Source organism: Lynx rufus, unplaced genomic scaffold, assembly GCF_022079265.1.
Source record: "Lynx rufus isolate CCGP_SWC_20201006 ecotype Redwood Valley unplaced genomic scaffold, mLynRuf1.p SCAF_12, whole genome shotgun sequence".
Taxonomy (NCBI): domain Eukaryota; kingdom Metazoa; phylum Chordata; class Mammalia; order Carnivora; family Felidae; genus Lynx; species Lynx rufus.
In genome coordinates, this window is record NW_025814826.1 from 52,248,213 (window position 1) to 52,269,828 (window position 21,616).

At 44.1% G+C, this 21,616-nt stretch overlaps 1 protein-coding gene across 1 annotated transcript; it reads right to left on the reverse strand.

Annotated features, from left to right (window-relative positions):
• Positions 1 to 1,599: 1,599 nt before the first annotated feature.
• KLHL38 (kelch like family member 38) lies at positions 1,600 to 8,080 on the reverse strand. Its single transcript, XM_047073889.1, has 3 exons — positions 6,692 to 8,080; positions 2,796 to 2,901; positions 1,600 to 1,889 (listed from the first exon to the last, which is right to left on the reverse strand). The coding sequence occupies exons 1-3, from the start codon at positions 8,078 to 8,080 to the stop codon at positions 1,600 to 1,602; spliced, it is 1,785 nt and encodes a 594-aa protein (XP_046929845.1).
• Positions 8,081 to 21,616: the final 13,536 nt, after the last annotated feature.

The following is a 21,616-nucleotide window of genomic DNA, read 5'->3' on the forward strand; positions in this document are numbered from 1 at the left end:
AGACCCATTCCAGATGCTTCCATTGCTAGAGAGAAGACTTTACTTATGCTATTGGGTGGCGACAGGGCTGGCCAGAACATGCTGGGAAGCGGGTCAGCACACGAATGTTTCAGTACCTGCAGCCGAGCAGGACAGTGGTTCTTGTTTTTTTATTTGTTTAATTTTTAAAAAGCTTATTTGTTTGTTTGTTTGTTTGTTTGTTTATTATTTATTTATTTATTTATTTATTTATTTATTTATTTATTTATTTTTAAGAGAGAGAAAGCGAGAGAGAGCAGGGGAGGGGCAGAGAGAGAGAATCCCAAGCAGGCTCCACACTGTCAGCACAGAGCCTGACAAGGGGCTCGATCCCACAAACTGTGAGATCATGACCTGAGCCGAAACCAAGAGTTGGTCACTTCACGGACTAAGCCACCCAAGTGCCCAGGATGGTGGTTCTTAATCCTGACCGCACATTTCAATGATCTAGGCTCCACCTGAGAATCCCTGTCTGTCCCTCCGGAATGCGGCTCAGCCCCATTTTCAAACAGCTTCCCAGGTGATTATAATGTGTCACCATCTTCAGTTTATTCTTGAGCTTGGGATTGAGCCAGCTTGGGAAGAACTTTGAGATAAAGAGGGCTAGGGGATATTCAGCCCTGGCATGGAGAGGGCAATAATTGCTGGAATCTGTGAAGGAATTTGTTGGCTTGCCTCGGAAGAGCAATTCTCATAACATTTACCAAAATGAAAATCCTGATTAATTCTGCAGGTTTATAGCTCCCCAGAGGCTGGAGGAAAACATCCTTTGGCACTAGAAACAAACTTTATTCTGGCAGCATAGATAATTTTGCAAACCCTAGAAACTGAATTGACATATTTCCCTGGAATCCCAATGTACCACATCCATAGAATGCAAAGAAACAGGGTCACGGTCAATGTCTCACACTGCCACCTGGACCACCTGCTTCTAGGGACTCTTCCGGGTCTCTCAGCCCTTTAGTTCTGGATTTCCATGATGATCTGGGCAGATGTGGTTTTGGTCAGCCCAGCAGTTCTTCCTTTGGGGAAACTGCCTCTATCTCATCATGTGCAGTGGATAGACTGTCAGTGATAACAGTTAACATGACCTCAGCCTGGAGGGACATGATCTGGGATTACACAGTAGCACAAGCCCTGGAAACAGTGATTGACTCAAGAGGAAGCCATGGAATTAAAAAACGTCCAATTAGGATTATTTTCAGGATTAATATATGGATGATGGTCAAGTTCTGTCTTGAAGATGCAAAGTTAGAAAATGTGAGTCTGAGTTTATCAGTTGCCATTGTCTTCATAATTTGTGGATCAAGAAACTTGTTTGTAGAATGAAATCTAGTAGAGATGAGGTAGAGAAGGAGGGAAAGTGAGGAGAAAGAGAAAGGGGGAGAGAGAGAGAGAGAGAGTTGTGGTGTGGACAGAGAGTTCTGGCAACAATATGTCTGGTTTCAGGCCTCCGGGCTCTGGAACTTTCAGTCCTGTGGGCACTTCCTGCATCCTTTTAGGGTTAAGCTCCTTGGAATTGGGTTTCTGTCCCTTGCAACAGAAAGCATCTTGACTAAGACCAATAGTTTCTCGCCGACTTCATGAGAAGGTGGGAGTGTGGGGTACGCACTGGAGAGTGAGGCAGGCGTGATCAAAGAGTTTGTGAGGAAGCTGTCCCTGGGATGTCCAGGTATCTGTCTCAGGGTCGTAGCAGTCAAAGGAGGCCAAGTCCTCGATGTTGCAATCTGTGGTCAGCCGCCGCCCACCCGTTACATAGATCTTGTTCCCCATCACCGTGGCCCCATGGTGCATCCTGCGGTCTTTCATGTCCGCACACTTGACAAATTTGTTGGATTGAGGGTCATAAGCAAGAATCCTCCTCGTGTAACCTGAAAACCAAATGGCATATCGGCAAGCTCAGTGTTGCTCAGTTGGGAATGGAAGGCTGCAGTCGGGAAACATGGCTGATCTCTGCCATTGCCCAGTATCAAGGCTGCACTCTGAACTAAGGTGCAGTATGCTTTGGTAACCTGCCCAAGGTGTGGGCACAGCTGGGGTTTGGACTCCAATCTGTCTGATTCTGGCCCCTGAATCCTTAGCCTCAAGTTAAGGCAGCATTATATTAGAAGCAGCCTCCTGATTCCAGTGGCTTTCTCAGCCTCAGTGTCATTTTCGTTTCTTTTACACACTCTCCACCTTCCCCAAGAGCCTTAACAATCCAGAGAAGGAGCCTTTGGGAATTCAGGAATGATTTCCATGACAGCCCTACCTGGTCCCTACCAGTCCCCACTTTTAAGATCCCCATTTTACAGATGTGCAAATGGAGGTACAGAAAAAAAAAAAGATTAATAAATTGCCAGAGAGTATACAGCCAGTGGCAGAGTCAGGATTTGAACCCAGGTCTGACCCTAAAACCAGTCGTCTTAACCAAGACACTATACTGCAATTGCAGAGAAATTATCTCTTAATGGCTGATATTATGAACAGTAGCAAACATTATTTTAGTATTTGCCATGTACCCGGGAGAGTGCTAAGTGCTTTAGATATATGAACACATTTTATTATCACAACAATTCTGTGAAATAGGCATTATTTCATTCCCTGTTTATAGATAAAGACAGGGAAAAACTTCTGGATGAGAAAAAAACTTTGCCAAGTCGTCCCCACTCCCCTAGTTGGATGGGTATGCTTTTAACAGCACTGTTTTGTAGAACAACATCTGTCTATTAGTGACCCGTTTTCCACGGGAGATGCCAAGTTTGTGTCCAGCCTCACGATCCTCTGTTCAAACTCACCTCCCACGATGACAATACGTTCCCCCAGCACCACTGCAGGGGCGCACACATTCTTGATCATTCTTGTCTCCATTTTGAACCATGTGTTTCTGGAAATGTGGTAAACCTGAGGGAGAAATATAATCATGGTGCTGCATTGTAAAGGGATATATATTTTTAAAAAGATAGAAGTAGTAGTTAAGAGAGTGAAATAAGAGTGATTTTTTTTCACTTTTTCCTAGTTTTTGAAATGTAGGTAGGTATAATACCTATTATACCAAGCAATATTGATATATTGGTATATACTAAGCAATACTGATATATTGCTATCAATAAGATATAATTAAATAACAGAAAGAATATATTACTAGAAATTGGTCTTTATGTGAGCCCATGAGATCCTTGGCTATGTGTCTATAGAGTGGACCAAGAGTTAGGCATTGTAGTATGTGTTTTCTTACCTTGCTTGGAACATTTTTTTTCTTTTAATGGGAAATGAAGCAACTTGGGTATTCATAAAACCAATGATTTTTCAATCATTTCTATTTCCGGCTCATGTTTAGGTTTCTAAATGTTCCAGTGTATCAGAGAGGGCCTTAGAGCCAAGAATACATTTGGGGCTAGGAGAGGAAGGCTTTCGAACAGTTTGTGCCTGAAAGTCATTAGAATCAGAGAGGAAGTATGAGAAAAGAAAAAAAGAGCATAGAGGTGGGGCAGGACTCCTTGGCCATGCTCTGAAATAGAGTCACAAATCATGATTTCCAGAACATGTTCCCCTCAGTTTAAATAAAGTTCAAATATCAAATATAAATTAATTCAATGTTAGCAAAATTTAACACAAGAGATTTAGGATGGACTCATATAAGAAAAGAAGCAAAACATTTACCTACAGAAGAAAATGGCAATGCTTTCTATATGAAGTATAATTCTTTGCTGGCAATTCTTTCTATATAAAATATAATTGCCACCATATGAAAGACTCTATGTTTTGTTAGTTTACCAAATTTGGTCTTCACAATCATCCTGTGAAGTAGGTACCATTACTTGCCTCCATTTTTTTCAGATTAGATTGAGGCTTAGAGGGGTTAAGTGACATGTCCAAAGTCACACAGCTAGAGTGAGTGGAACAGCTGGTCTGGTTGACCCCACCCGGAGTCCAGGTTCTTAACCACCACACTCATGGCTCTGCCTGGGGCCATGTAAGTGTTGCCTTTCTTGATGGAGCCTTTGAGACTGGAGATCTCTTAAGGTCTCTGTCGGTTCTTGAAGTTGGTGAAGCATAGAGGAGGCCATGTGCTAAAGACAGAGGCAGTCTTGATGGCTGTTAAGCCTCATGGTTTCATCTGAAAATACGTAGGTGACACTTTGGAAAGTAGGATCCTTGGAGCAAAAGCAAACACTGAATGAGTAATTGCCTCCTGACTTTCTGTTCTCTGTCAGCTTGGGGTATGGTTTCAAAGATAGATTAAACAGTTGCTCATAATCCTCATAATACCCCTAGAGAGGCTGGGGCAAGGATAACAAAAGATGGTCTTTGACCTGTGGAGGAAGTGATGTTATGGTGAAGGATTTGCTTAATGCCCTCCAGAAACAGAGGTAGAAAGAAGGCCAGGGAGAAAGGTACACATACACACACAAAGTGCACAGTAACCCCATTGCGGTATAGTTCCTCAAAGAATGCATGCCCGCAGAAGAACCATCCATTAAAGAAAACTCTGAACCTGTGCCAGAAAATCCAACCTATTCCATCAAGCAACCCCCAGCATTGATTTTACACTCTATTTGAATGAATAAAAATTTCGTATCAAAGTTAATGCTAGGTAGACAATAAAGGTTTCCATGAATACTTTTCCCCTTTCCCCCTTCTCACTACTGCAGTATAAAAGGATCACTCATTTGTTAGTGGATTTTTTTCTGCCTTTGCAAGAGTCTTGCTTGATGGTAGTATGCATTTTTTGACGTGCCAGCTTAAAAGCTTTTCTGAGCCTTGTATTTATTCTTAGGAAATCAATAACAATTTTGCAATGTGAAATACTTAGCATAGTTGTTGACTTTATTTTGAAAAATATTTTTTAAAAGAGGGAGGGGCTCTAGCTTTACATAGAAGCACTTTGTTACATCTGAATTGTGTGGCCAGAGCTTGGTGGAGAGCAAAACATGTCTCTCCTGGCTCAAATAAATCATTGGGATTTGGAACAGACTCAGAATCTGCCTAGATGGTCAGGGAGGAGCTGAAAATATGGGCTGGAGAAGTGAAGGCAAGAAAAAACAGAAATTAAATTGGAGCTTTTCACTTTTCTCCATCTCCACTGGCACCAACTTAGCCCAAGCCACCAGTCACCCTGGCCTGGACCTCTAGAACAGTCTCCAGCTCTCCTGCTGTTGTCCACTTAGACCAGTCCTGTCTCCCCAAGCCATCTAAAGGGAACTTCTAAAAATGTAAATTTGATTACTTCAGCCACACTGTTACTCTCAGGCTACAACCCCAATTCCTTGACAAGGTCCAGAAAGCTGGCCAGGTCAGCCTCATCTGCACAAACACCCATCCCCTAAGAATGTTCCAGAATTTCTATAGTAGGGGCTCAGGGGCAGCAGTCTGGGTGGAGAGCACATGGGGACTAACCCCCCAGCCCTGCCTGGCATACCACCTTTCTCCTCCTGCTCTGTGTTGCAGCTACATTCTCAGGCTTTCAGTGTCTCCAGGCCATGGGCTGTGCCCCTTTCTGCTTCAGGGCCTTTGAGCAGCTGCTCCCTTGCCCAGCTTCACCACCTTGCCCTCAAAAGAGGACTCTGCCTCTGCTTAGAGAAGCTTCCCGTCTCCCTCCATGTCAGATCCTTCTATCCACCCAGTGGTTCTCCCTCTTCATTTACTCCCCTTCTCTCTTGCCTCTCTGTTCAAGTCAGCAGACCAACCTCGAAGGTCACACCATCCCCGATTCCTTCTAGACTGGTTTAAGGCACTCCCCATGCTCTTAAAGCACCCCTCCATTTTGCACCTGAATTGCAATTGTCCAGCAAGCTCCTGGAGTGTAAGTGCACTTTCTTCCTCATGCCCACATCCCCAGGGCTCTTACCATGGCTGGGGCTCAATATAGCTCTTGAATAAAATAAATACTAGGAATTTCCGTATCTTTAAAGATAGGCTCATTATTCAAGTTCTTCATATCATTAGGTAAACTGCAGAGATTAGAACTTGCATGAAACACTTCATATTCTGACATTTTGGCCTCTGTTAATAATACTTCTAAGAGAGCTTGCTAGTGATATTAGCATCTACTTATCATTTAAGGCAAGGTTCCGCAACGTGGCTGCAACTGAGAATCTCCTGGAGATGTCTCTGATGTGTAAATGTCAGGACCCCACACAAAGAGATTTTGATTCCGCTGATTTGAGGTTGGGTTCCCAGGGATTTGGTAATGGACTGTGGACCAATGCTTGGGAATCTTACAGGGCCTTGCTGAATTGTTAGAAGCATCTGCAAAATTCCTATAGAATTTCACTATCAGACATTCAGTGTGTTCTAGCTTGGACTTTTCCTCCAATGAAGATAAACTCTTTGTGTACAGGGATTGTATTTGATGTTCCTTTGTATGTGTTAATCTTATACAACAAGAATTCATAAATGGATGAAATCTTGCTGAATTTAAACTTTCTTCTTTCCTTCCTCCCTTCCATCCTTCCTTTCCTCCCTCCTTTACGCTTCCCCTGCAAATGATAGTGTGTATATATGTATTATATGTATGCATGCATGTACTCATGCATGCATGTATACACACGTGTATATGCATGCATGTATATACATGTGTGTATGTATGCGTATATATGCATATGTGTATAAGTATGTGTGTGCATGCACTTGTGTGTATGTGTGGGTATACACTCACGCACTTACATGATGGGAAGGACCAGTCATTTACCTGGATAAGGCGCACAGGATTCTGCATGATGTCCTCTCCCCCAAAAAGGTAGAGTCTTTGGTCTTTCACAGCGACTGCAGGGTGGAGAACCCCCACTGGCATGCTGGCCATACTCTCCCAGATGTTCAAGATGCTGTTGTATCTCTCCATGGAGCCCATGACCTCCTGCCCTTCTCCAATCCCCCCAATGGAAAAGATGAAGTTCTTATGGGTAGTGCTTTTATGCGAGTAGCGGGCGACCAGCATGGGCTGCCCCAGCCTCCACTGATTGAGCTTCAGGGAGTAGATGTAGACGTTGTGGCTGGGCATGTTCTTCCCTGTGCTGACAGCCATGCCTCCCAGCACATAGATGCTGCGGTGCAAAGTGACAGCTGAGGCCTTGTACAGCCGGGTCGGGAGTTTGGCAAGGTTCTGCCACTGGCCGGTCTGTCTGTTGTACAGCAGAACGTCCCTGGTGGTCTGCTGGCTGTCCTTCCTTCCACCCAAGAGGATGAGGAAATCTTGGTAAGAGGTTCTTGGGGGGACATGCCATGGAGGTTGGAGGTCTGGGGCACTGGTGGCACTGTGCAAAGCAAACATCTGCCTCTTGGCTGTCTCCAGGATGGTCTGACATGAGGGCGAGGACTGAAGGAGGGCATTGTTGGCGATGAAATGGTGGAAGAAGGCCGGGTGGATGTACTGAAGCCTGACTTGCTTGAACAGCTCCTGCACGTGTCGTTTCCGGGCCTGGAGGTCATGCTTGACCCAAACCATGAGGGCCTCAAACACCTTTTCCTCATCTGCACAGAGCCCGTCGTCCCCCAGATAGTCTCTCAATTCCAAGACACAGAGCTCCTTCAGGTCTGCCGATGCAGCCACCTCTGGAAAACACGTCAGGGCCACCTCCCTGGCTTTCTTCTTGAGGCTCTCACAACTTAAGATTTCAGAGAGTCTGATCATGCCCAGGCAGTTGCCGGGGGTCAGCTGGCTCTGGAGGTAGGAGGAGCAGGCCTCCAGAAGCTTGGGATACTGTAGCATGGAGGCTGCCTCCATCAAGGGCAGGACGTTCTCAGCCGTGATGTGCACCTCCCCAGTGTACACATACGAGATGATCTGGTCCAGAGTTGGGGGGTCGATGCCCCTCAGCTGGACTTTGGGCTCACTTCTCTCCCGGAAGTTGCTGCAGAACATGGCCCTGAAGTAGGGGCTGCTGGAGGCCAGCACACTTCGGTGGCAGGGGACCTCCCAGGTCCCAGTACAGATGCTCACATCAGTCAGCATCCTGTTTTGCCTTAAGCCATTGAGCTGCCTCAGTAAGTCAGAGGAGAAGTCATGGTCTTTGAAGAGCAACCCATCTGGCAACTCCTCGTCCATTCTACAAGGTGGGGAAGAGGTCCCAAGGGGAAGCATGTGCTGAAGTGTTTAACTGTGTTGGCTCCAAGACTTATAGCATCTATGTCTATTCACCAAGATGCTTGTGGATAACGCCAACAATGTTGCTTAGTGAAGATTGGAAAGAGAGGCCACCTACACCCAAGACCTCACAGCCAACACCTCTCTTTTTGGTTGTGATTACTCTCAAAGGTAATAGGCAAATAGCATCTTCAGATAATCTGAGAAAAATGAAAAAGAACCACCAATGTTGTTGGAAGTTACTTGATTGTCAGGGGCTTAATTAAATGTGAGCCTGAAGCAAAGTGACAGTCCATGCATTTGACCAGCCGAATTCTGTGAGCTTCTCAGCATATGTGTTATTTAGTAAACCCATCTAAACATCTTTCTGGGTGTTAGTCATTCCCCAAGGATGTCATTCTGGGGGCGTGGCCCTCGGGTAACTAGACAGTACTAAAGGATGAAAATGGGCCTTTGCAACTTATTTTTTAAAACATGATTTCACACAGTCTTTGGGGTTTTGTTTTAAACATGTGATAAACAGAAAGCAGAGACCAAACAGTACCCTGGGCAGGGTTTACTGGATGACATCTGGCAGTCTACCCACAGAAGAATTAAACATTAGAGATATTTACCTTCATTTGCTGCAGTGACATCCACTGATGATGCCTGGTCCGGCTGGTCCCTCCGGAGAGCTTCCACCTCTGGATCCAAGTGAGACCATAAACCCAAGCCTTTCCTTCAGTTGGCAGATGATTTGTCCTGGGAGAGTTCTGGATTTGTTTATGCTAACGGTACTTTCACAGTTTTCTAGAACTTCGGGAAAGAAGCACTGGGCAGGGAGACAGTGTATACATTCCAGGGCTAAGAATAGTTGCATATGTACTTTCCACTGTTATGACATGTGACTTTTCAGTTGCCTTTTGCAGCAACCCGAGGGACTGTGGGGCCGGCGCATGCCCACATGCCTTGTTTCCTTGGCAAGTGTTTACGTCGTCATAAATAGATCTGGAGGAACAGCTTCTCTTAGAGAAGACTTTGCTGCCCACTTGGACACATCCTGAGTCCCTTGTCCTAAAAGTGCCTGGGAATTCTAGATGTTTGTAAACAGGTTGCTGTGACCTGGGGAGAGTCACTGGAGATAGTCTGGGGCAAGCTGAAGGTGGTGGATGGCCTTAAGGAAGCTGGAACATGGGCCCAAGAGTACTGGTCGGTGGGTTTCTTATTTCCCATTGTCTGTTAGCAGGATTGTTGGAGAGGGCTATGATTTCCTCCTGCAGGCTCCGAGGTGATGGAATCTGTGACAAAAGTTGTTTTTAATATTTGTGGGGCACCCCGGAGTCTCCAGACTCTGGAAAACACAAAACTTTGTTGGTTTTCTGTTTTCTCCCATCAGGGAGTCTTGAGCTGGACGCAGGAGGCAAGGCACATCTCTCCAGGATGTGCCAGAGAGGGAGGGGAAGGGAGGAGGGAGGAAAAGGAATAAGCAAGAAGAGAAGGAAGGAGGCAGAGAAAGGGGAGAAAGGGAGGGAGGGAGAAGAAAAAAGAAAGAGAGGAGGCAGCCCCCAAATGTAAGAATCAGAGCCACAATGGACAGCTAAGGAACCACAAGGTTGATGCCAGCTCTGTCCTGCCTCTGCCCCCAGGGAGATGCTGATTTGACTGCACCAGCAGTGAGTGGCAGGGGAGCCTGGTTTTCTCAGTCTTGCTCACACTGTGGCAACAGCCTCTCCATATTGACTTTTTCCTTTGCTCCCAGTCTCTCTTGAATCACCTTGAATAACCAGCAGAGTAACCCCGAGGAAGGCAAACTGGAATCTGCCAGTCCCCTGCATCATGCCTTTCAGTGGCTCCCCGTGTTGGCAGGATGAAGCCCAGACTTTAGCAGGAATCAGATTGGTCTCCTGCCTCCCTGGAGAACCATCTCCTGCTGCGTCTCTCTCCCACGTACATTTTTTATTCTAGCTCTAGTAGACGAAGTGCAGATCTTTATATGTGCCCGGTCTCTGTTGGGGAGGCTGGGCGGGCCTGGCCTTTAGGGTACCACAGAGCATGGTGGAAGGAGGGGTATCTCTCCTTGTTAGTTGCAGATCACAGAGTGGATCCTACCCCAAAGAGTCTAGAAGATCAAGGTCAGGCAAGTAAAACCATAACATGTCATTAGGGCCAGATGCCCAGAGGCCAGAACTAGGAGCAGAACACCTGAGCCAAGGGGGTCAGAGACCCATCGGGGTACATGCAGGGAGCTGGAGAGAAGAGCGGTTTAATAGCTATCAGAGCTGGTGATTATTTCTGCACTTCTGAGCCAAGCTGGCAATATGACAGGCGAGTAGCCAAATTCCTTAAAAGGTCCGAGTCCCCTCTGTTTTGTGCTTCTGTGCCTTTGCTTGCTCTTCCCTTTGCCATCTCTTCCACTTTCACCTCTGAACTCCTAGTCATCCTTCAAAATTTGATTTGTAGATCAGCCTCTCTGAAAGTCTTCCTTGACCCTCTCACATCATTAATTCCCCAGCCTTCTGTGTTATTTCCATTCCTATTGCATACTTCTAACATTACATGCCTCATTCCCTCAGTGCAGTCACGTTTACCTGACTGTGCCCCCCGTCTTAGAGTGGCAGTGTCTGGACAGCAAGAACCTTGTCTCAGTCGTCTCTCTATCCCTAGTGCCTAGCACGGTGGCTGACACATATTGGGTAACTTATGTATAGTTCTTGAATTGAGCATAGCAGAATGGAGACTAGGGAAAGAGGGGGAGCACTGTTAGGTGGGCTTCATACCCCTCCCCCCTCACCATACAGGTGTAGCAGGGCCTTCCACGTGCAGCTTGGCACCTGGCCATTAGACTGCAATGTAAACAGCGCTCTGGAGCCATCTGGATGTCCCTCATTGCAATAGAATCCAATAACTTGATAAAGAGAAAAATAAAATAACTGCTTTATACCACAGAGCAAGAATTATGAAGCTCAAGGTTGGGAGCTGATCTTCCCAACCCCGTGCTAGTGCTTTAGTCCTTGGCCTCAGAGTCAGCACAAGGGAAAAATAACTTTTTATTGCTCTGAAATACCTGCATTATTTCTCTTCCAGCTAGTGATCAAGCCAAGGGTTTGTTGTGAGGGCAATGGGTAGGGATTTCTGGGAGTGAACAAATACGGCGCCATCCATGGCAAGCATCTTGGAGCTTCCTCTATGTTCCCTAATTAATTAGAATTTCTGGAATCCAGCCCTGTCAAGAGTTCAAATGAGCCCTGGTGTGCCGAATCAAGGTCTGACCAACTTTAATAAATCCTTTGGATCCTAAGGTTTAGAAAAAAATAGGCCCATTCCATTGGCCTGGCCTACTAAGAGAATTCTGACTCTGCATTAAACGTCTGGAAAAGTCAGATTGAGTCTTGGTATTAACCTCATAGCAAACACACACAAATAACCCAAGTCCAATCCAAAAAGCATATCTACCACCCGCATGTAACCCCAACCAACCCACTTTCAATTCATGAGTCTATTTGTCTCTGAGAGTTCTATACTTTTTGTCTTAACTTTGTGTCTTGACTTTCTCTGGAACACATCTTAGTTTAGGGTCTGAACATATGGAAACCTAAAATAAATGAGGACATTCAGCTCCTTGCCCCTCCTTTTGATGGAAGTCAGTACCATAACGAGTCAAGATGCAGGCTTTGGGGGCAGAAAGACTCAGGAGAATCAACATTTCTTCTCAGCATCCGTATGGTCTTGGGCAAGTGATTTATAGTCTTCCAGCCTTAGTTTATCATCTGTTAAATGGGGATAACCAACCTTGTCACAAAGAAATAATGTATGGGAAGCATCCAGTAAAGTGGCTGGCATAGTGTGTAGGTTCACAGTAAATTATGCTTAGTATTATATTGTTACTCAGAAAATAATCTCATTAGATTCCTATAGGTCTTGGTGCCTATTTTTCAACATCTAATTTGATCTCCTTTCACTCTACCTCTTTCCTTTGCCTTGAACAGTTTGCTATGCTCCTCATTATCTACTCAGCCTTCAGGAATCCTGGATTTGTTCCAGTCCAGGTTCTGGCATGAACTGACTGTGTGTCTTTGGACAAGTCACTTAACCTCTCTGTACTTACTTTCTCACCTGGCTGTGACGGTATGGGCCAGGTGACATCTGAACCCTGCCTTTTCCAGTTCACCCTGTGGTTTGTGTCCTGATGTTGCCAGAGAAGAAACTGTTAGAGGCTGTGCCTCAGCAAAGGGACCTCCTCTGAGCTTCCGTACATCTCTGGCCTGAAGCCAGAAGCTCTGGCCTCAACGCCAGTCGGGCTGCCAGCTGATATTCTTTATTATTTTGCCTTTTTAAGTAAATTCATAAAGCCTTCAGTTTCCTCATAGAGTTTTGCATTGACAATACAGGGCGCTTCGCCTCAGGAGGCCTCTCTCCTGTCTGGGTGCCCTGGGCCCGGATTCCTGTGGAGAGGCAGGCTGATTCGAGTCAGCCACAGATCTGACAACTACAGTCTAGGAGGCCACAAAATGTGCTCCATCATGCCCAGGCCTCCTAACACCCTCTGGGGTCGGGCATCACTTTTACCAGCAAACACTCGCTGTGGCAGTGCCCAGGAGCTGGGCTGCAAGAATGCACAAACGTGCATTTAAAGGCTTTGTGACAGCTTCTTGGTGACTGGAAGGCTGTCTCTGCTGGCACCAGAATATTTCCTGTTGCCACAGTCTGCAGATGAAGAGCAAAATGAGGTTTCGGTGAACTGGATCATTAAAAGCTGTAGGAAGGAACTTGACTCTTGCTATATGAGTAAAAACTTTTCTGTGAATGTGAGTGCCTGTCTATCAGTGTCTGTATCTATCTGGCTGGATGTGTTTTTTTAAACCAGCTTGTGGAAAGCTGAACAGGGACTTTGTACTCCAGACAATGGCCAGAAGAGGATCTGCTCCCTGATCCCAAGGTTGCCATGACGACTGCCCTTTGAGAGCTACAAGTGCAACACTACTTTTACTAGGCCAGCAGTGCAAATGACTGCATCCACAACTCTTCCTCCACCCTGCCCTACCACCAGAAAATATCTTTTTTCCCCCTGGGAGGGCAGAGACGAAGTCAGGGCTGTTGGTGGCTTATTGGTATATAACCCAGCTGTCTACCCTGCCTTTTCCCCACAAACTAAAGTCTGACCTCACACAACATTTATGCCACAGATCAGCTTTCTGGGCTCTAAGTCAAATTGGGAAGAAAGAAATGTGATCAAGGATGCATTCTTACTCTCCCATTTTAGCACTGTGAGTCACAAAGAATAATACACTGCCTTGGCCTCTCTGCTCCCCAGGGCAGGTGCCCCCTGATGGTGAGAGAGGCATTTAGGCAGGAACATTACTCCCTCCAGGCTTCTCAGCCACGGTTTTGATTTGCTGCTGTGGTATAGAAGAAGTTGGGTGACCTGCAGAGGGAGGGTGAACTTTATTCCCTTAGAGGTAGGATTAATTAGGATCCCTAAGGGAAATGTAAATTGAGCAAGGTAAGGGTCTAATTAACTGAAGGTCCAGTCATCTATCTGTCTGTCCATTTATCCATCCATCTGTCTGTCCATTTATCCATCCATCCATCCATCCATCCATCTATCCATCCATCCATCCAACATCCATCCATCCATCCAACATCCATCCATCCAACAATCTATCTAGTAAGACACTAGGGAGACAAACAAGTCCCTGCCTTTGTGGAGCTTGAGTCAGTATAGAAGACAGATGAATAAGTAATTTAAATGTTCTAAGTGTTCTGAAGGAAAGCCTTACCCAGCCTTCCTCCTTCCCACCTCACGCACCACCCACCATGAATTCTAAGACCCCATAAATGGAGAAATTAAACATATATCTTTGAAAAGCTCTCATATCAGGCAAAATGGGTTTCCATCTCTCTCCTGTACCTCCTCGGGGGCAAGGATAAGTCTTAACTCCCTGCCTGCTTTTTAGGAAAGGTAGAGAAGTATAATGGAATTGGTTGACAGAGACTGACGCTGGAGACTTTTTGCTTACTTTTGACTTTTTCAGACTATTTATATTTTTACTAGTGGCTTTCTTTTAATTTTTTCCAAAAACATTTTTTAACGTATGTTTTTCTGGTGATCATAAGTAAAAACAAAATAATGCTTGTTGACTCCCTGCTAGGTAGGAAAAAGAATCTGAAACCCATTTACTTCTTTCTTCCTGGTTTTTGTAAAGATGACCCGGAATTTAAGGCCCTGATTATTATCACCAAATTACTTTATATTTTATATCTTATTTTTTATGAATGGCTTTACTATTTGCTTTTGCATCCTATTTATAACAATTATTTAGACTTAGCTCTGTGTTTGGCTGGTTTACATTTTCACTGCCAGTTTCCCCATTTTTAAATGTTTAATTCTGACTCATATTTTGATCAACTTGAGTTCATTAACTTGCAATAGTTTTTTAGAGAGAATATGAGAAAGGTGCATTTTTCCAAATCCTTCCTTATCAAAGATTCTCTTTTCATTTCCTATCATCTACAAGCAACAACTTGGCTAGGTATATCATAGTTTAGGATCAAATATTTTTTTCTTCAAAAATTTCTGAAAACCACCCATTTTATTCTGGGAAGGCTACAGAGCTAGGGAGTAGAAACTTGATAATTGACTAATTTATATCTTTTTTTGTTTTTTAAACTCTTTTCTTCATCCTTTTAGTTAAAAAATGTTGCCGGGATGTGCCCAGGTATATGTCCTTTTTAAAGCATATAAAATATAGCTGTTGATTTGCCTATAAATCATAGGCATTGATTTGTATACTTTGGCCTTCACTCAGCATAGGAAAATTTTCTTTAATTATATCATTGATTGTTACTTCAATTGCATTTTGGTTTCTTCATGTACCTATATATTTTTAAACGTGGCTTCCTCATGTAAATTTGTATCTCTTTAAATATTTACTTGCTTGTTCTTTTCCCTTACATTCTAGAACACATCCCAGATTTACCCTTTGTACTGTTGGTGTGCTTTTCACAGGGTTACTTTTTCTCTTTACTTATCCTAATGCAGATTTGAAATATGTTATTGCATTTTTATTGCTCCAAAATAATCTCATGGCTCTTCTAGCTTTCTTTGTGGTTAACTTTGATCTTTATGGATTTCTGCCTATTTTACAGAAAAATGTCATTTTTCTTTCTATTGATGCTGAAGTTTTTGAAAACATTTCTTCTGGATATATACTTGGGTCTTCAGAATGGTGTTGTTTTCCTTTGTTCTGCAGTGTTTTTCCATAGTTTGCCTCTTTTCTTTATTTATTCATTTTTTTTAGTTAAAAAGACATAATTCTTTTATTTTATATTGCAATAAAATAAATTAACATTACATAAATGGAAGACTAGAAAGGGGAATTGAAGAATGCCGCTTGAAGAACAATTGAAGAAAAATTTCCTGGGCTGAGTAATGGCCAAAGTATACAAACCAATGGCCATATTTTATAGGCAAATCAACATCTTGTCTAGTCAGCCATTTTATCAAGGCACATGATCAATGTGGTAATACAATGGAAATGATGGCTATGGTGCCTTGTTTTACTTAATCATACATTTAACAGACCTGGAAATTAATGGAACTATTACTCTTAAATCCTATTTACATTGTATATTCCCAAAGATTAAGTTTTACTTCAAAAAGTAAGTGTTAATATTATTTTCATGTACTATGGGAAAATACAAATAGGTTTCAATTACTGGGTGTTTAGAAGTAAGGAGTTTTACCTACTAATTCATCTTTGAATGAGAAGATTTATCCAGACTCAGTGATGGCCAACCAACAGGCTATATGTAGCTTGCTCCTGGAACCACTATCCATCCCTTTGGTTGCTACCAGAATATCCTTCTTATACTACCAGTTGGAGGGATGGCTGATTGTTCTTCCCACTCCCTCACTCCATTCTGAAGAATCTAGTGGCATCCATGTAGTTTGGCACTGCTGGATTGGGGTGTGGTTTTATATCTCTACTGTATGAGAAACTGTAACCCTCAACTGTCTAACAAATATCTGCAGTAGGCTCTTCCAGTCATCCCCACAGCTTTTAAAACTTTATTTATACTGACTCCATTCCACCTTCAGGATCCAAAGGGACTCCTGGCAAGGACACTCCCCACCATTTTCCGCCTCTTACCCTGTTGCTTGTTTGAGAGTTGCCATCTGTGTACAGATATGGAAAGATTTTGTAGTGTGTGTGTGTGTGTGTGTGTGTGTGCACAAACAAATGCACATGTGTGTATAAAACTGTACTCTGGCTGTTGTAAAAAAAATATCACCCCAACAGTAGAGGATAACCAGCTAGTTTTAAAACTAGAAGAGAGTTTTAGATCAATGTATGTCTCAGTGTCTATGAGTCAAGGAGCAGGAATGTGGAAGAAATATCTTCTTGCTGACTTTCAGAGAATTAGGTTTCTTCTCTTCCACAGGATAAAGCATGAATAGATCAATCACAATTTCTCTCAAGTCAACTGCACCTGCTTCTGATATCAGGTTGGTTCTAATACTGGGTTGTAAGCAATCCTAGTCTTCCAAGATGTGGTAAATGTTCACCATTCCTTGTAAATCATTTTTGATGGGAAATAGAGGCTATAGGAGAGATACCATTTTCTATTAACTTTATACATTGTTCTTGAGGTTTCAGTCCTCAGAGCCTACCAGAGGTTCGGGAGCCCCTGAGGTAGAGGCTTCCCTGTCACCTCTTTACTTTCTTCTACACCTGAATAATCAAATGGTAGAAAAAAAGTGTAGGCAAAGACAAACATGGTTGATTTGGCAACCCCCATTCCTAGGAAAGCTTGCCCATGTCCCCAAGGCTTTGAGTAAGGAAGTAGAGAGTATCTTGTGTTTTCCATTCCAATGGGCAGGCCAGCACAGGCCATGGAGTCTCAGACATGAGTTGGAGGTTGGGGAGTCGGCTATTTAAACTCCTTATAACACCTAGTGCATTGTCAGTTGTCCAAAAACATTGCACAATATTGGTAGTAATAATAGCAATCAGAAACCTGCCATTCCACTTGGGAGATGTGCACATTATTCCTATTGTCCTCTCCAGAATTCTCTTCAACACAAATGCCGGAAGGGGAACTTTCTCTCCTTGTGGCTCCCAAAGTAGATCATACAATGGATGTGGGGGACGGTAACTGGTGACGTGACTGAGATTCCCAATTGTTATGGATGTTCCTCCAGAAATGCTTGTGTAAGAACAGCACTAAGGATGACCTTTTCTGATATCAGGAGAGCTACCAGGGCATGCTAATTGATTCTTTCATTCCAACACAAAACTATTGAACACCTACTACACACCTACTGTATCCCCTGCTCATGGAATGCATTTGGAGAGACACACAAAGATCTCATTTTTACCAGACCATACACTTGCCCTCTCTTCTGCTTGAAAAACATTCCCTCTCATGAGACAACAATTAGAAGGAAAATGAAGGGGAGAAGAAAAAAAGGTTGTTCTGGAAGGTGTTATCGAAATTTGAATTATCCCTAGGAAGAGTGTTCCAGTCCTGTGATTAGTTTGTCAGATAAGCGGGTTGGGGTCTGAGAAGGGGCACCTTGGACAGGTAAATAGAACAGTGACAGACATGGGATATGGTGATGTATTAAGGTGGTGCTTTCCTTGGAATGATGTTTCTGAGATGTTGGGGGATTTCTTGACAGAGAGCTACTCAGACTTGGGGTTAAACACTGAAAGGACAGAGGGAACTTGTTTGCTTCCCGGCTGTGCCTGAGGTTATTCGAGAAACTTTGAAAAGGTCCTCCTGCCCGTGCATCATGCAAGGTGCTCAGATGTTCTGATTTAGGAGGAACAGACCTTTCCCACTTGGCATTTTCCCACAAGCTGTCTTCATGTGGTTTCCAAAGGCCCTATTTCCCTCAACTTTCCCCCCCACTATCTCCACATCTCATTTTCTCCTATTGTTCAGCGGAGTCATTTTTGTTTGCAAAACCACTATCTTGTTATCTCTTCTGTTGTCATAGCTCATGAGAAATGTATCTGGACTTCACTGGTTTAGCCACCAGATTCCAGCCTGTCTCCTTTCTTTCTTTGGGGACAAGGAGAGAGCAGAGAGCCCCATATGCTGCGCGGGGGGTATGGTTTTTCTGGGCCCATTTTCTTATGGAACTGAGTCAGTAATCCACCATGGCCATTTTTCTAACCTGTGTAAGGGGGCAGAATTGTTTCTTTTTGGCTGTTAGATAAAGGGAGAAAAGCAGTCTTTGAACAGACCTAGCACTACCCCTTCAACCAAGTGCTGCCAACTCTCGAGTTAGGGACCTATGAGCACTTTTCATTTGGTGTGTTATTAACCCTCAGGATAATCCTGTGAGGCGGGTTTCATCAAGCCAAATTTTCAGCACGGGTATGGCCCAAATATTCAAAAGACATACTTGTGCTAAAATATTTTCTTGTTCTATGAAATTCAAATTTAAGTATGTATCCTATATTTCTATTTATCTTTTTGTTGCTTCTTATTTTTGTTTCTGTTTTTAATGCATCCTGTATTTTTTATTACAATTTTTTAATGTTTATTTATTTTTGAGAGAGGGAGAGAGAGAGAATAAACTGGGGAAGGGCAGAAAGAGAGGGAGACACAGAATCTGAAGCAGGCTCCAGGTTCTGAGCTGTCAGCACAGAGCCCAATGCAGGGCTTGAACCCGTGAACCGTGAGATCTCGACCTGAGTTGAAGTCGGACTCTTAACCGACTGAGCCACCCAGGCGCCCCTGGATCCTGTATTTTTTATTTGCTAAAGCTGGCAACCCTCCATTACACACTACAGGTAAGGTTATGTGACCTGCTCAGGGTGCTTTGATAAGTGTTAACTTCTTGCTCCTGTCCTTTCCTATCTCCACTATTCAAGCAGTTGAAAGAGGAAGAGGAAAGAAAGAAAATATTATTTAAAGTGAATGAATATACTCCGGCTTTCTGCCCATTTGCCATTCCATTAGACATTTTCAGCTCTTGTCAGAAGCTCCCCGGCAGCACTAAATTCAGTAGAGGGCACAGTGATGATCTGATACTTTGGCTGAATCCTGACCAGAAATTTGACCTTTGTGAAAGGGACAGGGCAGAGCAGAGAGCCCAGAGGCCTTGGCATCCAAGGCTGTGAATACCTGCCCTGGCTTTGGCACAGACTCAGCTTATGAACCAGACCACCTCTGTCAATTCTTTTGTGAGTTTTAGTTTCCTTATTGAAAATTGAGATTGGGACTGCCGACCGTCATTCTTCAGGACATGTCATACAGCATCTGATACCAGATAGGCCTGGGTTTAAATCCCAGCTCTGCCACTTACTAGCTGTGTGACCTGGGGTAAGCAGCTAGATCTCTGTGTGCCTTGGTTTCCTCATCTATAAATTGGAGATAATGCTAGTGCAAAACAGAATTAAGGCTGTGTGGTTTTGAGGCAAGGCTTACTGATTAATTCTTTCATTCACACAAACACTTAATTGACCACCTAGTCAACTCCTCGTATCAACAATTCTGATTAAGGGCTATGAATGAATGCCTAGCTCTGTTCTAGGAGCAATGAAGGATAGTTGCAGAAAACCGGATTGATGCCCCGAAGAGCCAGTGATCCCATAGGAGGAGACCAGTTGTACCCAGGTGAAACAACAAGACAATAAAATCAAGGGTGTGATGATTCAGTGCAGATTCAGGCTGGATGCTAAGGAGGCATGGATAGCACCAGTAATGTCTTGTGCTTTTATACTGACTTCAGTTTATCAAGGGCATTTACAGACATTTGAGGTGAGCTGAAGACTGGCCAGAATGAGGAGGGGATGGGTGCAGGAACCTTCTAGGAGGAGGAGCTTCTGGAAGAAGTAATAGGTTTGGGTGGAAAGATGGCATCTCTGATGGCACAAATCCAAAGGGCAGAGGCAGGGGAGGTGGTGACACCCAGCAGGACAGCAGTGGAGCTGAATTGGAGCTACCAGGAGACTGGGGCTGGGGCCTTTGTACTTGCTGTTCCCTCTGCTGGAATATTTTTCCCTCAAGTGTTGTGCTGGCTGCTCAACGTCCAGGATCCGGCTTGGATATTATCCCAGACCCTTCTCTGACCACCTGAACTAGCCTGCATTTCCTTACCTGTCTCTCTAGGTCACATCACCCTGTTTTATTTGTTTTATTACACTTTTTGCTTTATGGAGTTATTCTATTTGTAATGTTTCATTGTTTATTCTCTGTCTCCCTTAACAGAATGAAAGCGTCATGACAACAAGAACATTGGGCCTGTAGAAGGTGCCCAATAAGTATTTGTTGGAAGAATATATGAGCAGGTAGATGGAGACCTCAGAGTGCTAACCTTAGGAATTAGAATTTCATAGAAAATGATGAGGTTCAATAAAACCTATAGCAGTATTCTGTATGTCCCGGAAGGACCCTTTTGTGACAAGAATCAGTGAATGGTTCTTCTCTTTCCTCTTTGCTTAAAAGGAGTCCAGAGGGTGATGGGCGTGTCTAGGAGTGTCCGTGGATGAAAATGGAGGCTGGGTTTCAGAGCTTCCTCAACCTGTGTTAGGCAGTGGTGCTCACTTGGCTTCACATTAGAGTCCCTGGGAAAATTTTTAAGTGCCCAATTCCCAGGCTGCACCCCAGCCTAAGTCCAATAAAATCCAAATCTTCAGGGGTGGAGTCCAGGCATCGGGATTCTGTAAGCTTGCCAGATTCCACTGCACAGCCAAGGGTGGGAACCACTATGCCAGACAATGCTCACATCTCTTATGGACTTCAGACATGATTAACTGGCGTATCTTATTCATAGTGAAAATAAAGTAGGAATCAATAACTTTTCTTCCTCAGAGGCACCCTGCCTCATGGTAAAGTGCAGCCAGCTGAGTTCTTGGGTGCATTTCTATATTTGATGACCTGTTTGGAATTAGCCAGACATTTCCCTGCACTGGGGTGGACCAGTTCTGGGCAGATCTCCATGCCATCCTGATGAAACCTTATTTCGGGGTTGGTTGTTGGCAGGCCTGAGCTGGCCTCTGTTCTGCTGGCCCCATCAGCAGGCTCATTCCCAGCATCCACTTTCGCTGCCCTTATGGTTGTCACATCACCCATGTCCTCAGCAATCCTGTGGACCTACAGTGACTTGACGTGGTTGGTATTATTTACATGTCACACGGAGATGCCAAGCTGATGTCACCAGCAAGTCTCATGCTCCTGCTCCCCAGCTGGCCCAGGTCAAGGGCCTGTAGAAGGTCTTCCTCTTGGAAAGGGACTTGTGAAACTCGTTTACTTTTGGAACTTGCATTTGAGACCTGTTTTGCTGGGTGTCATCTCTTCCCCCATCTCTGTATGCCAGTATCTACGATAATCTTCTTGGGCTCCATATGCAGTGCAACCTCTGATGAAATCAAACATCTGGGCAATTATCTCTGGACGTGTTTCTAATTGGACTAATTGGAATAGAATTACTAGAGCTGCAGAGAGACCCGCTGCTCCTGTCTGGACCTCTAAATGCCAAACAAAAGAAGCAACCAAGTAGTAATTCGGATGGTGGATGCCTCGGGCCGTTCAAGACCC